The sequence below is a fragment of the Tenebrio molitor genome, chromosome 8 (genome assembly GCF_963966145.1).
Source record: "Tenebrio molitor chromosome 8, icTenMoli1.1, whole genome shotgun sequence".
Taxonomy (NCBI): Eukaryota; Metazoa; Arthropoda; class Insecta; order Coleoptera; family Tenebrionidae; genus Tenebrio; species Tenebrio molitor.
In genome coordinates this window covers 3,336,380-3,353,123 of record NC_091053.1, presented here as the reverse complement: position 1 = coordinate 3,353,123, position 16,744 = coordinate 3,336,380, and the positions used below count along the sequence as shown (strand labels likewise).

Below are 16,744 nucleotides of genomic sequence, written 5' to 3'. Positions count from 1 at the left end.
ATTTAATGGTTTCCATGATGAGACAAGACATAATATCCACCGACCTATCAAGGATTAGGCCGCGTTATCGCATCGAACACCTGAGGCATGACCAATAACCAACACTGTCATGACATCAGGCAATTTCCAGGCAATTGTTGTGCAAAAGTAATTAAGGTAAAATATCGATGGGTGTGTCATGTCCGACGATTCGTTTATTTATAGTCGAAAATAATAAAAAAATGACAATTATGTTATCATGATCTCGAAACAAAATCAAATTTCCATCCGGAATGTTTGAATTTAGTCGAATCGCGAGCAGTTGGATTACTTTTTATATTCTTCGCTCCCACAACTGACAGCTTGATAAAGTGCTCGCCATATTTTATAATACGGGGGAAAGTTTCGCTTATCTTCAACATCATGACAAAGTCGAGCTTTATGTGTGTGTGTGTGTGTGTATAATAAATACAATTATGAAGTTAGGATCCGAATAATGCGATTTATATACGCCCCCTAAATTATAAACATCGCACTATAATGTGAAACCGAAAACTTTCTAGCCTTCGCCGAGGCAATAAATAATACTTTTGGCGGTTTCGTCACATCCACTCTGTGGGTTTTTTCGTTTCTTTTTATGGCCACTCATCTACGTCGCGTTTCTGTCTCGAATGGAAATGTGAGGACAGTTTTTCCGAAGAGTTTTGTACTTGTGTCGTTAATTGGACAATTTATCGGATGGGAATTGTCGTTGTTTTCTCGATGGAATTCGTACAAACATTGCGACCGTTGGGTTTTGGTAAATTGACTGGCTGTTCTATTAAAAAAGAAAAACAGGTGGAATCAAAGATAAACAAATTTGGTAATTTATATTATTTAGCGCGACCTCGTTTGATTTAAAATCGAAGATAAACAAATTCGATGGAGTGTGTTTATTATTTAAAGGTGGTTCATTTAATTTACCCCCTTTAACACCACCGAATAATAATAGGTGTCTTTTGCGAGATTGATTTTGTCGACTATTCCATTCACTGGTTTCACTCATTCAATTGTGCTTGCGAATCTCACTCGTGCTGACGCACTCGTGGATTCATTCCCAAGCACAATTGATAATTCGTGACTAGTTTGAAAAATAATCGACATAATTTGGACTACTCGTGGTATTATAAATTTGCGACAGAATGTGGCCGAGTTTTTATCACTCCTCCGGAGTGATGATGTTGAGAAAAGTCGTAAAATACGAGTGTAATATATGAGGGAATGAAGACGAGTCGAGCCGTGGAATTTTTGAGTCGTTTGAAGGATGTTTTAATAAAATTCAAAGAGCCCGTGCAAATATTAGCACATTTAATTAAATTATAATTAAACACAGGAGCGCTCATAATTTCTTTAACGATGCACGGAGCATCATGGCTGTGTTTTAATCCATATAAAACGGTACAGTTCACTAATGTCATCTAAACGTCTCATAATTGTGTATTCATGCATAATATGACATTATTTAAGCTTGCGTTAATCGCTCTCCCCGTTATGAAACGCTTTGAACAGTCATAATTTCGTCTCACGGAACCATCATCCCTCTTCGTTCCGCTCGTCGGCTTCGAGAAGGACAGGTGACGTCGACAATGAGCTAAGGTTAAGTTGACGGACGCGAATGTGCCACGGGTCGTTCATTTCGTCGTCGCGGCGCTAATTAGGAGAACAATTTTTTCTTATTTATTTGCTTACTTTAGTTGTCAGCGGAACTCGGGCCAATTAATTAGTCAACTCGCTCAAGATCCTGTTGTCATTTAAAATAAACAAACTTATCGTTATACCCTAATTGAACGAGCAATTTCGTCGCGCTGTGCCTGGTAAAAGGTTTCGTTCTAATTGATTGGAAATTTTAATTTGGTTCTTCAAACGAACTAATCGATAAAAGAACAAACATACTGAGAGTCGATAGCCTTCGAAATAATTGGACAGGATCTGAACATTTTCATCGAGCGGAAATTCTACGTGGGATGGAAAACTAAGTTTCGGTGACGATTCTGTAATAATCAGAGACCGGCGAAAAATTGTAAACGCTAGCGAATAACTCCCACCACAAGACCCTCAGTGTCGGCGCGTTCTATTAGTGGAGTAAAATCGGACTGCAACTATAACTCTTATTAGTAAAAGTATAACTAACTAAATCTTGTAGAGGACATTTTGGGGGATAAGGAATGGTAATCTACAACTTTTTTTAATAGGACCGAACTTTGAAAACGGCTTTTATACGTAGTTTATACTAGAGTGGTGGGAGGCGAGAACCTTTTTCCGCCGGTCTCTGGTAATAATCGACAAGAATTCGTCACAATTTCGGGATTAAAAAGAACAAACAAACAGGAACGAAACGAAAAGGAGTTTATTTTTCGGCGGGTTGACAAATTGCTCGGTTTAAAACAATTTCTAATGTCGCCGTTGTAAATCGTTTGAAAAATAATCGAGTGAATTATGTCCCGGCGCATCCACCAAAATGACCGCCAACCCTCACGTCTCCGGAAGCTATAGGTTAAGCGTGACTAATTACTCCGGTATCAGGATGTAGGATCGTGTATTGATAAATTTAGAGAAGAGGGCATTGTGGCCCATTATGTGGCGAGAAATATTTCCCACAGGATTACTCATGTCCATACGTGACACGTCCTAATTTATGCCACGGTATTATTTAAATTTATTAATGACATTTTACGTGAGCAGTACAAAAATTTAAATATTATTTTAATGTGGCCCATCCCCGAAAATGCGGGAATAATGAGAATAACACGAAGGGCGTTGATTAATACCGTTTCAAGATTTAGAACAAAAACATTCTTCTAATATCGATTGTGAACGCACCACGGATTGCAGACCACGGATGAGCTGTTTAATCTAATCTAACCTCACTTTTTGCATGGTTTGTGGTTTACTCTGGAGACTGGTGGCACGTTCACAATCGACTCTTTGAGGGGAAATTTAAATGAACACCCGATACAAAGATCACAGAAATAATGCTTTGGCTTCTAATTTGTTTCCAAAACTTGATATAAAAATGTGCGATGATTATTTCAGTTGAAGTAGGTATGGCTTTTTAATGTTGATGATTCATCTGAAAAACTGCAAATATACTCCACAAATCTTTACGTGAAACAAAGGATTTTTTGGCCTCCTCAATTCTAAATCGCATGTTTACACATTTTGAACAGCTACGGTATCTTGATTTTTTACACACTAACCAAACTATCTGTCATTTTACCACACGGAGTGTGTAAAATACCACGAAAATTTTAAGCTTTCAGGGACCTCCAAAAAAAAAAAACTGTTAGCGTATCATAAATAGTCTATTTATACTAAGATACCGCTATGATTGATCCGTTCAGTTTTCGAAAATGAACATAATTTAATTGTTTTCTTGTGAAAAATTGTGATGTCTGATGGCGCCATCTTGTGGTATAAATCGTAAGCATGTCAGTTATCGGTATAATAGATAACTTTCTGGTATTTCATTAATCAAATGCCGCGCGGTCGTATTTCAATCTAAAAACCTCGCGCTGTAAAATGTAGCCTACCGCATTTGTAATGTAAATAACTATCGTTTAAGTTTGAAGTCTAGTGATAATTTTGAGCAAAGATTAGGGAGAAACGTATTTGTCTGTTTTGCGATAACAAAGCCTTCGTGAAGTTCTTTATTACGGTAAATAAAAAATTGGCAAATTTAATTTCCCTCTTAAAATATGTTTAAAGTTTGGAATTTGAAACGCGTCGGTGTATCGAGTGGAGCAGTTAATAAAGAGAACCCGTACAGCCAACCGAAAATACCTAAGACACGCCACGTTTTTAATTTTTAACGTGGGCGGTGGTAAGGTCTGTGTGGCGGCGTCGCAGCGCAGCAATTTTTCGTCGTTGACGTAACAACGAAAAGCTCTTCTGAGGTGGGACTCAGAACAAACAGAACGCTCAAGTGGCCATAATGACTGAGTACACATAATCTGCATAGTTCGGCATACGCCTCCGACGGCGAAACGGGGCATATGCTCGTCGCTATTGCCTCATTTGCAACCTGCAGGTCGACTCTCATTTACATAGAATAACAACCGTTGGCGGTTTGTCGGAGGACGCAGCCAGCCACTGCTTTCGGTGCTTCATTAATATTGCATGCTGTTATGTATTTGTTGGCTGTGATGGGCCTAACGCGTACACACTCGTAAATAAAGCGAATTTCGAGTGTGGTGGCCCCTTAATACGAAACAACGGCCTGAACACACCCATCATGCATATTCCGGTTGGGGAATTTAAGGCCGCGCGGAAATCATAAATCAACACGGTGGAATTTTTTTTAATGCCGGTTGACATCCGTAAAGTGGGTTAGTTAGCGAAAATGTTACGCGTACGGAGTGATTCCAGGAAATCACTCCGTACGAAGACGAGGATGTGTAAAGAAGGTAAAAAGATAAACTTACCGGCATAGTTTGGCTCCCGTGTAAGCTATTAATGGCCGCCTGCGCTTCCTGATGCGAACTGTATTTCACGAAAGCGCAACCTATAAACACACAAAATGACACCATAAATTAAAAAATATCTCGCCGAAAAAGAATTTTTAAGTTGTTTAATAAAAGTAATCTTGTTTGAACGACTCCATTTTTTCATAATGTACGGCTCAGTTAAGCCACCAGAAACACTGGACGCTTCCGGGTTCCGGACTAATTATTAATTGTAGAGCGGCTCCTAATGCGATTTATGTTCATGTGCGCGTTGTACTCATATCTGAAAATTTTGATTTGAAATTTTGTTTGAATCGTTTTAGTCGAGATCGTGAAATAAAACGTACGAAATTGTACAAATAAGTCCTTACATGGACCAAAATAGCTATTTATGTAACAAGTCCATAATGTAATGCTTTATTGGACGAGCGAGGCCATAAATAAAAGAGTCCAATAAAGCATCATTATGGACGAGTTGCATACAATATTTTATGTTCGACTGCATTATTTGTTCAAATTACAAAAAAATAACAGTGACACCTGAGGTAAATGTAGAATGACAGCAGGTTTGCGACTTTATTTATTATAGTAGTATATATTTATTATTTGGAATAATAAAAAGTAAACAAAATTAAAAGTTACCTATTTTTAAAATTTGCACAAAAGAAACCACATTTTTTCATTTTACAATTTTATTTACACCTTCAGACCCATATATCTTTGTAAAGACCCCCCCCCCCCCTATGTTTTTTATTTTATTTTTTCGAGATTCCTGAGATTTTTCCCTACAAGACCCCGGACTTGGAATACGTTAATTTTGCGACACCCTGTATACAGGCGTTCCGAAAATTATCCACCACAATTCTAGGAGTGGAACGATTATCGCAAACCTTGTATTAAACTGGGTTTTACAATTTTATTTTAAAAAATATAGCGTCAAAGCATGCGTTTCGGAGTCATCTTTATTCTAAATGATGTTTTGTTGGAACTTGGTACCCTTCTAGTGAACATGCAATACCCAGCAGACGTGAAGCTTCGGTACAAAAAGTTCACAATTTATTGGTGGAAAACAGAAATACATAATCTATCTCTTTCTTCCGTGAAGTTAACAACGGCAACATGTGATTCATAACAATGAACGTCTACGTGGGGAAATTAGGGAAACAATTTTGGCTGAATTTCTCATTGTAGTATCCATGGGAAAAATTTCTTGAAACTTTAAACAGCTGCTCTGGCTAACGGTGAATATCTAATTATAATTCTGTTTGTTTCGGTGTTGTAATATTTAAACATAATAAAATAAATACACTTTTAACATACCGAGCTTAATTCCTAGAAAATATAACACAAAAGTCACCGTTCGGAGTGGTTAACGGTTATATTTCTTGCTGTTTTTAAATACATATACGAAATAATAATAGGTAGTATATTATTCAATGAGCAGATAATGATGGCTATTACTTGTGAGGATAATTTAGTATTTAGTGTCACGAGCCGAAGGCGAGTGGCGCAATTCATCCGAGCGAGTAATAGCGAGTAATAGCCATTATCGGTCGAGTATTATCAGATGTGGCACTAGTTTCAAAAATTATTATTTTAATGTAGGGAGACAATTGATGAAAGCAATTTCACGTCAAAACGATCTGCCTATTTTTTTTTATTTTTTGCATTAAATTATTTGCAACTGTCACTATAATTTTTTTATTTACTTTACAAAAATGTAAGGAACGAGATTAAATACCGGAAAGTGTCACGTCCGAAGAAAATGTCTTTCAAGAAAATTAATTCGGAAAACTTTGCGCCATAGTTCGCTGAAAATACGAAAATGTAATCCTCTCCTTTTCCCAAGTCATGAACAATTTCCAATAAAAACATGCCTCAGTTTTAATTGAAACTTATTGAATAATCAAACGCAAAACAATCTCAACTTCCAGATTCAAGAGAAAACTTTTCGAAAGAAACGAAGTGAAACGGTTTTTTTTCCATATTAAATAACCAATCTATGAACGTTTCATTTCGTTTCATGTCGTCAAGCGTTGTATTATTACATTCATCCGTCTGTAATACTAATAAGTCTCGCTGTAAAATAAATTTGGCGGACGAATTAGGATATGCTTGAACGAAAAGAACGACAGCGCCTTGATTCGCTGCTGTGAAAATTTCGAAGTAAACGTTATTTACATGAAAACAAGTTGTTTTGCTAAACTCATCGCAAAAGGCAACTCCTCTTTTATGTATGGCCGAGGGGTTGCTTTGAGTTTTCATTTAAAAAGGCTGTGATATGTGTGCACTGGAAAGATAAACAAGCAAAGCGCCCGCAAGGACGTCTTTCTGGCAATACACGCTAAATTAATGAAATTTTTCAATGACTTCACCAAGTGTTTTCTTTTCTGCACCTAAGTGTTCACGGACGAAAAATACAAAAGACTAAAGATAAATAAACTCTACCCACTAACCACTTCAGATGGTTTTTGTTTTCCCTCTATTACAATTTTCATACCAGGAACAATCAACATGAATAGTGCGAAAAAAATTTATTACGAATCTCCACATTTCTTTTTTTTTTTGAAACACTTCAAATCCTAGGAGTTGAAATGTCCAGAGTCGACTCGATCGAGTCTAATGCAAAGTGATTTGAAGCATTTCTTACGATTTATTTATCAATAATTACACGAAATATTTAATAATTAAATTATGCCTTCAAAAAAAGCGAAATAACGAAATTATTATCCAATATTTAACCGGTGCCACTGTGGTGTAACAAGTTGACTTATTCAATAATAATAATAATAATAATAACACGAGTCGCCCAGGTACACGGATGACAGATGTCAAAATCAAAAATAGCAAGATGGCCCTTCAACGTTAAAAAGTAAACTTTAGACTTTAGTAGACTTTACTAATTGTAAGTTTTAAAATTGTCATTTTACTGCAACTGCAGTTCATGTCTGATATATTTTTTTTGTAATCCGCTTGAAGATAAAATAGTATACAGGGTGTTTCTGAAATACGTGTGTTAATTTTAACCAGTGAAAGAACTCGCCAATTTATGAAACTTTTCTCTATAACATTTTGTAAAATTCGTAAAAGTATTCCAAGATTTTTTACCCCACAATTTTTACCAAACGACTCGTTTGGTAAAAATTGTGTGATTAACTAGTTTCTATTTTTTGTAACCATGAGAATCTAAATTTTGATTATTTATCTTTTTCTATAACAATAGAACTTTTTAACAAAGCTCTGTTTCTATCACAACAGAAAATTTTCGCCCTTACCCATAGGCGGTTATACACTTTGATCGTTAATTTATTCCAAATTTTAAATCAATTTGTATTGCTTTTTCGTAAAAATGTTATAGAGAAAAGTTCCATGATTTGGCGCGTTCTTCCACTGGTTAAAATTAACACACGTATTTCACAAACACCCTGTATATCATTCAGAGTAGAAGTTCTTTTTGTGCCTCGCCCAGTTGTCGACCTCAACTGCGTTTCGGTCTTCAATCTCTGGGCTGAGCACAAAAAGAGACACTTCTACTCTTAATGATATAATATACTATTTTTTTAATAATCGATCGTTTAGAGTTAATTTATTATCGAATGACTTTAATAGGACGATTGACAGTTGGAGGGGGGTGAGAGATACGTATTAGATTTAACTGTCGTTTTTTATTTAATTATAGTTGGCACGTCTTTGAGAAAATATAATATCATTTCCGTTTGTGGTGAAATGGGGAATTTTTTTCGACGTTTTCCATTTTTAATTTCGTCAAGGATGGAAAAAGCCGGTCCCCCGTCTTACGAAGTTATGAATATTTGACGCAAACAGAAGCCACCCACCCTCGAATTCATATCGTTTTGCACACAACACTCGCATGTTTACAATGTAAACTAAACGTTCAATTCAACACTGTATAATAGTTTAAACAGGGATGTTCTCTTTCTTTTTATTGGCGCATTTTTCACAAGTGTGCAGGAGAAGAGCAAACAGGGACGAGGGCAGCAAGCCCAGGTATTTTATGAGCGGGTTATCCTCTCACTATATTGGAATTCCGTAGAGTGTATTTACAAGATCCGATCCCCGGAGCTGCAATTAATTGGCGATTTTCACGAAACAAAGACTTGATCTCGTTTTATAAATTAATGTACGCCGTAGTGAACTCGACCGGGGCAGACGCGGTGTTTTTAATTTCAGGAAAACACTTCTATTTGTGGTGGTAACTCGGGCAGAAACTTATAGCGTATTAAATAAGAATTGTGTATTCCACGAGTTCCGTTCGCTTTGGAAGACGTCCGGAGCGTAAAATATTCCCGGCTTTGATGATATCACCGATGGAGGTGAAAGGAGATGCCGGATGCGACGAGTTCGTTACTGAAAGAAATGAAAACGGTCCTAGTGATAGCGACCGACATTAGCTTGTCGCAAATAATTGAAGGCACAACCGAAAAAACAATTTACAGTCGCCACCAAAATCGACCACAACTTTGCACATAAAACATACAAAGAAAATGGGAAAATCATATTATCACAGGTGACAAATGAGATGAGCTCTGAGTCTACCATTTCAACATCTAAATATGAAAGGTGTGACTTAAATACAGGGTGTTTTTGAAATGCGTGCAGAAATTTTAACCACGAGCTACTGGCTTCATGTAGAACTCGAAAAAAATATTTAAAAAATGCTATGTTAAAAAATAAAATGACATTTATTTTTTTGAGCTACAATTTTTTTAATTGCTTTTAGTCTTCTACGTTGTCAAATAACCTCGTAGGTAAAATTTCGGCACATTTTAAAAATACACCCTGTATATCATATTTTATAAAACGTACACCAATGCGGTTTCTTTGTTTTAAGGATATTTCCTATAGGTTACTTCGCATTGGCGTACATTTTATAAAACAGGGTGTATTTTTAAAATGTGCCGAAATTTTACCTACGGGATTGTAGGACAACGTAGAAACCTAAAACCAATTTAAAAAAATTGTAGCTCAAAAAATAAATGTTATTTTATTTTTCAAATATTTTTTCCGAGTTCTACATGAAGCCAGTTGCTCGTGATTTAAATTTCTGCACGCATTTCAAAAACACCCTGTATGTTACTATCAACTTCTAAGTAATTGAAGAATTTTAGACTACGCTGCCTTAGTGTGAATTCGTTGAAAAATTTAAGTACTTTTTTTATTATAACTATTTTTCAATTTTTTAAAAGGTCAGATCAAAGTAGAAATCAAAAATTCCTAAATTTGGATAATTTTATTGAATGACGTACCAATTACAATCTAGGGTTAAATGTTGCAAACTGTTAATAAGCAATGATGTTTTCAATGGAAATAAGAATTATGAATTAATTATGAAATCTGAAACAGGAACATCGAGAAATCTACCTTGGAAAAATTAAAAATTTAATTCATTGATACTTTCTCGATATGAGATGGCTCAGTAAAATATTCTTCAGGAGTTGCAATAACTTTCTCATTTATTGAAAATTTCTTTACAGTCAAGAGGTTTTATAATCTAAGCAAAAGAAAAAGCTTAGACAACAATTGTCTATTCGCGGGTGTGTGGCCGTGGTGAATTTAAGCCTTCTTCTTCATTATTATGTTCTCTATTTGCGAATTTTTCTATTACATTGAACTCAAGATTCCCATTATGCTTTCTCGTGATGGTTTGACCCCTTGGCAGGTAATCAATCATTATTATCCTTCTGGAATCCCAAAAGACTAACGACAAGATCTTATCGGCAGATGGAACTACTTCCGCCTTTTTCGGAGCAGAGTCAGGATTCTCACTGCCTCGAGTCTTCCTTTCTTTCTGGTATATTATGATGGACTCATTAGGAGTGATTAGTCTTGTGAAAAATCATTACAACTTGTCATCAAACATTTTTTTGTTTATGTGTCAACAAATCACGGTGCAGAAACTTTTGCCATGCCATAAAGCTTTAAATTTTAAGAGATTCTCTAACTTATTTTGAATATTTTGAAAAATTTTTAGGGGCGAATCCGATTTCTCTAATTGAAAAAAATATTACATTTTTGATACTTCAAGGTTAAATATCTCAAATATACTACTTATCATGGAAAATGGAACACCCAGATGTGGCATATTTTGATGAAACTTTGTACAATACTTGGGCCAAAACTAAGAAAAAATGGTGAAAGTTTCGGTAACATTGGTCTTCAAACCAAGCACGACAACACCGTAACACAGTGGGCACATTTCATCCCACACGATGAGCGATTGCCCTATAGGGTCTTCGTACACCAGAAACAAACGCGTCTGAATTTTCGTGGGACACTCTGTATAAAATATTTTCTTTATTTAATGTGCTATGTTATTGACAAAAGCTCAAAGCATTGAAAACATTAGCTATACTACTAAATTCCACTTTCAGAGTCCAGAACTGTAGTAAGAGATTGTGATTCGAGTGTGGTAATAGTTATTTACAAAATAAGTCCGAGATGACATTTTTTGCGCATGAGGCCATTATTTGAGGCACGAGCGACGAAGGAGCGAGAAATCGAATTCTGAGTTTATCGTACAAACTGTTTTAGAACTGCACGAATAAAATAAAAGGAAGTAATGAATTACCTGTTATCAGGAAAAAGTGTTTTTTGTTGTACTGGTCAGTTTTGTTGGCCATGCATTATTTGATGTACCTAATCGTGTCAGTGTGCTATTAGTGGTGAAGGTTAAGGGTGCGTGTAATTATTAATAAACAACGGCTGCTTTAATCAGCATTTGGTTCAAAGAGGGAAATATTCAAGAAAAGCTTCTAATAATTGTGTGGGCTGGAATTGTTGGTGAAAACTTAGTTGGTCCTCACGTTTCCCCTCTAGGATTGACTGGAAAAACCTGAATTTGGATGATGGTGCATCTCTTTATTAGGTTGTCAGAGTAAAAGAGTGGTTAAATCATGCATTTCCGGAAAAATTAGTTCTATTACTTTCTTGTTTACCACATCTGAAACCCTGCGATTTTTTTTGTGGGTTGACATGAAACAACTCGTTATTTTTTTGGTTTCACAGTAAAATGTCTTCCGATTTTTTCTAGGACCTACGAGTAGAGGGTGTTATTGAAAGTTGTACAGATATTTTAACCACGAGCTACTGGCTTCATGCAGGACTCGGAAAAAATATCTAAAATATTCTATGTCAAAAAATAAAATAACATTTATTTTTTGAGCTACAATGTTTTTAAATTGCTTTTAGTTTTCTACGTTGTCCTACAACCTCGTAGGTAAAATTTCGGCACATTTTAAAAATACACCCTGTATATCATGTTTTATAAAATGTACGCCAATGCGAAGCAACCTATAGGAAATATGCTTTAAAATAAGGAAACCGCATTGGTGTACGTTTTATAAAATATGATATACAGGGTGTACTTTTAAAATATGCCGAAATTTTACCTACGAGGTTGTTTGACAACGTAGAAGACTAAAAGCAATTAAAAAAAATTGTAGCTCGAAAAATAAATGTCATTTTATTTTGTGACCGAATTTTTTAGATATTTTTTCCGAGTTCTATATGAAGCCAGTAGCTCGTGGTTAAATTATCTGTACAACTTTCAATAACACCCTGTATAAACAGGGACTTATGACAGGTTTAAATATTTACCACACTTCATGAATCAATTGTAGCCATTAAACATTATGAGACTTAAGTCGAGAGAAACAATAACGGTATTATCCATTATTTGGGGATTATTAGGGTTCTTGTAAGTACTTACATATCTGCTTAACATTTGCATATTACGTTGCACCAGAACATGAGGAAAATTCGATTCTAACTTTGCCAGATAACTCGAAAACTAAAGTTCGCAATAAAATCGATGGCTCATTATTACCACCTGGTTGAATGACACTTCAAGACTAATAGTCAGAAGTTTAATTAGTTGTTAGTTTGAAATAGATATTAGTTTGTTTAAAAGATGTTGTAATTACCATTAATACATCATACGGGTGGATATTAATAGAGAGTTTGCGATGACGTGGTATAATTTTCTCTTTAGCGTCAAGAGGATTAAGTGAAAACAGATTCTTTCAACTAGCAATAGTGGTAATGTCGCCCTTCTTTTCGTGTTTTATGTACTCTCATCTCGTTATAGAAATGGGTACATAAAAAAATCGCGTACCATGAAATTATCGCGCCTCTTTCACGTCATTTCGTATAAAATAGGGTGTCTGATTGAAGGCGAAACCCCATTCCTGTCGTTTCTTATTCGAGCTACCGGTTCAAGTTGTCATGACCTCTAGGGAGAACAAACTGTCTAAATTTAAAAGTTCACACGACGTGTACGGCGAACTGTCTGTCTCCGATACCGGAGATTCCCGCACATCCCGCAGGAACACTCCGTAAATTCGAAGGACACACTCTTTGCCTTCGAAACAAAGCCCGTCGAGAATTTTATCGGAAAAACCGGCGCCGTTTTTAAAAGGAACGAAAAAGTTTCGCCGTTTATTTCCAGGTGATGCGGTAATTCTTTATTTGGGCACAAACGCGAAAGGCACTCGTACAGTAAATGGAAAAGATGAAGAAAACGTAACACAAAGAAATACACAAATCTGTTTCTGGCTGGTAGTGTCGGCGCGAGTTGCGCTACCTTTGCCAACTTTGGGCTCTTTGTGGACTCCACGAGGCGGAAAAGAAATCCTACTTCGGTTGTTATTAACTTTCAGTATGTATAAAACTCGGGAAATGTAAAGTAGCTACTCGCCCAGCTGTCGTTTTTTCTGTGCTAACTCAACTACACGTTTAAAAATATTTTTCCCTATTCTATGAAATATGTTATTTCCTTTGATTTTCTTTTTTTACAATGGTTTCAAGTTCTAAAAGGCGGTTCCGATACTTCTTCAAAACAGAAACTGTAATCATTTCAAAGAATAAAAAACATGATAGGTAGGTATGTCAAAAAAACTAAGAGTATAACAAATTAGAAAAAAAAAGTCGGTGGTTGATCAAATATAAAGTAAACAGTAGAAACAAGCTTTCGTTCACGCGAATTGCATGTTCGTCCAAGCGCAGCAGTGGACGATGCAATTCAAGTGAACGAAAGTGGCCTTACTCTCGCGTGCAGTATTTGTTCGATACCTGACATACTTCCTTAGATCGCGAGTCTGTAACTTTCTATTCAAAATTTTAAATTAAATAAATCACATGTTCGGAGGGATCTGTTGTTATGGAAAAAAATTAAATACAAAATAAACAAAGTTCTGTAACGTCAATAAGGTGATTGTGTACACGTTGTGGAAATTAATTATATGTTCCTGTGTCCTGAAAGAGGCAAGTGCCTCCTTTTTGAAAAAAAAAGCTGCAACTTTTCCAAGAAACGATGTTTGCAAGTTTTTACAGAAGCGGCGGATCCTTCAGGACGTTGTACTAAGGAATGGAATATTCGGTGGGTTTCGTTGTGATAAATTAGGTAAAATGATGAATTGTTTTACGTAGTTATTATTTTCAATATACAAATTCTTTTTCATAAAATAGAATTTCAATTATGCGTGAGCGAAAGTAAAACCTTCACCCACTGGTAACTACGGGTATGAGGTATCGAACAAAAAGTATTGGTATAATATTACCGTTGTTTATTTGAACTGTTTACACTCATCTCTGTCAATGAACGAATCGGTTTTAGTTTTTCGTAGTTATATTTTCTCGAATGAGAATCTGTCAATTCGTAAAAAGACGAATGCGATATGCGCAATGAGTCAGTGCAAATTGACACTGTGATTGGCGTTTGGTGCGGACAAACTTCAGGTAGGTAGATTGTAATTTACAGTCTCTTTGTTCGATTTTCTTCTGGGCAAATTAAATTTGGTCTAGAGTGCTTGGGAACGCTGACGATTTTTCTAAAGGCAATAACGAATTCCGACTTCAAAGATAATATTAAAATTGACAAATGAGTTAATATAAAGACGTATATAAGAGAGGAAGTATTCCCGGATTCATTAAGATTACCGTAAGGTTTCGTTTCTGATATCCCTCTAACTTTCTGATATCATAAAATGCAACCGAGAGTTTAATAAAAGTTTAATTAGGAATTTTCCTCATAACTTAAAATTAACTTAAAATCTATTCTGCCTCCGTAACCCACTTTAGAGAGAAACTAAAAATCCTGTTTACCGCCTTTGTGTCAATTAAGAAACCGTGGCAATCAAAAGTGGTGCGCAGGACCCAAAAAACGAAATTGCGATAGAAAATAAGAGTTTCGGTTAGTTATTACGTGAGCAAATAACAAGTCAGTTATCGTTGGAAATTACCGAGTGCGCCACTGCGAACGCGATATGAAACCTAAATAGCGTGTTACAGCTTTCGCCCTCTAGTAATTAGGATTTGAGAACAAAGTGTGAGCTGAGGGCATCATCGGGAGCGGCGACACTGCCGCCCCCGTACAAAGGGTGGTTGAGCAGCGTGCAGCGTACTAGCTCCGGGCTAAGGTCTTGTTAGCGCATTCCGAAATGCAAATTAGCCCGTTTTCGGCATTCGGAGGGGTGCTTATATTAAATTTTTGGTTTGCTTTAGTTTTCGCGTTTGCGCAACACAACGCACCCAGAGCTTTATTAAAAGCGAGCTTCATCGACAGTTTTATTCATCAAATATATTATTAGAGCGCGGATATTTTTAATTCACATTAAATTCATCGAGAAATATTAAATTTTCAACTCCCTCTCACATAAATGAATACGTATTTTCATTTTGGGTATTAATTTATATTTCTCTTTGTGCATGCGGTGCGATCACCCGAGCTGCATCACCATGCAACAAATTGTAAGTAGGTTTAATTAAAATATATCGAGATTTCACGGAAACTGTTATGTTTGCGTTTTTATCCGGCGAATCGGTTTTGGTGGCGCTTCTCGCCGAATGAAATTTAATTAGAGTTTCATTAATTACTTTACGAAATCCTGTTAGAGCACTGATTCGTAATTGGCCGCGGATTTTCATTAGCCCAAGTTTTTTTTCACCGATCGATGCAGTTTTCGGCGGAACACGTATCTACGAATAGAGTAATGTTGAAAAGTTCACTAAAAATTGTTAATTACGTTCCACCTTAATGGCCAATATTTTCGTGATGGAATTTCATTTCGGTTCAGCATAATTTGAATTTAAGACCGTCTTTAAGATGCGAAAATTTTAATTTTGATTAAAAAAGGCTTTCTGCTAAATCAAAGCGTTTAATCTGCGTTTTAAATTGAAATTGCTTCATATAAATTTTATTCGAAGTGCGGACACGGATGAATTTACATTTAGAACATTCATGGACGACTTATTGCATTCTCGGGCTTTCAGCACTGTGCACCAATTCAGATGTTTGTTATTTCATAACTTGTTGAGTTAATTTTGAAAATATAGGAATAAATAAAATGAGAGCTTATTTTCTATCCAGTCGTTTAATTCTCCGCGAAAACATTCGTGTCATGTTCTCGGATTTAATCCTGGGAGAGCGAGTGCTAATAACTGCGTGATAATTAAGCGCAAAATGCTGAAAGGAATATCGAAAAAAATATCATTTCCGCGTTTGACGAGATGAAATGAAAAAGAAGTAATAAATCAAATTGGTGGCGGAGATCAAGTCGGGGCGCCACCAAGGAATGCAATTATGTTTTCGTTGTCATCTCGAGTGAAGTATTCGCGTATATCTAAATTAAAGTTGACAGTAATCATGAGATCCACGCATTCCAATTTTCCGCAGTACGCGGATAGGAAACGTGCCAACATGGAAATAAATGAGAAAATAAACTAAAAAATCTATAAAGTGTGATGTGATTACCTTTGCTAGCTCCGTCGGGTCCCCGAAGTATCGTACACTCTTCTATTGTTCCAAAGGGCGCGAATAATTGTCTGACATCTTCTTCGGTTTGTTGCTTACTGAGCATACCCACGAACAGCTTTCGATCTATGGTCGCAGAAAGGAAAGAGAAGAAAAAAACGAAGTTAGTAAGAGTAGAGCACCTGCGACACACATAAACATAACTAACGCAGGTGCAAGTCCATATAAAATTCCGCTAATATTGACACTCAAGGTACGAGCTCAGGAGCTAGCGATCGATTTTACTGGAGCTATTCATCGGAACGGATTTCGGGATGGAGGGATTATTAGAAAGAGTGGTCGAGCGTAATTGGATCAAAGTCGCTTCTAAATCAGGACGACCCATAATCAAAGGATCATCCTGGACCTACGCATCAAAACCGGAGCGTCAGACGCGGAGGTCCCCCTCCCTACCTCTCCGGACCCTTCGCCGGATGATTATGGCCGAAAGGACTGGCTGCTAAGATAATGGACA

At 36.3% G+C, this 16,744-nt stretch overlaps 1 protein-coding gene across 32 annotated transcripts in view; it reads right to left on the bottom strand.

Moving 5' to 3' along the window:
• Positions 1-16,744, bottom strand: part of bru3 (bruno 3) — a 379,483-nt gene that overhangs the window by 17,949 nt on the left and 344,790 nt on the right. For 28 of the 32 annotated variants that reach the window (XM_069055413.1, XM_069055418.1, XM_069055409.1 and 25 more), the window contains 2 exons: positions 16,231-16,356; positions 4,440-4,519 (listed from right to left, as the gene is read on the bottom strand). In XM_069055413.1, the coding sequence (XP_068911514.1) occupies positions 4,440-4,519; positions 16,231-16,336 (186 nt within the window). In that variant the 5' untranslated portion in view covers positions 16,337-16,356. The remainder of the gene's footprint in view (positions 1-4,439; positions 4,520-16,230; positions 16,357-16,744) is intronic. The other 4 variants (XM_069055421.1, XM_069055422.1, XM_069055423.1 and 1 more) reach the window with 1 other exon arrangement.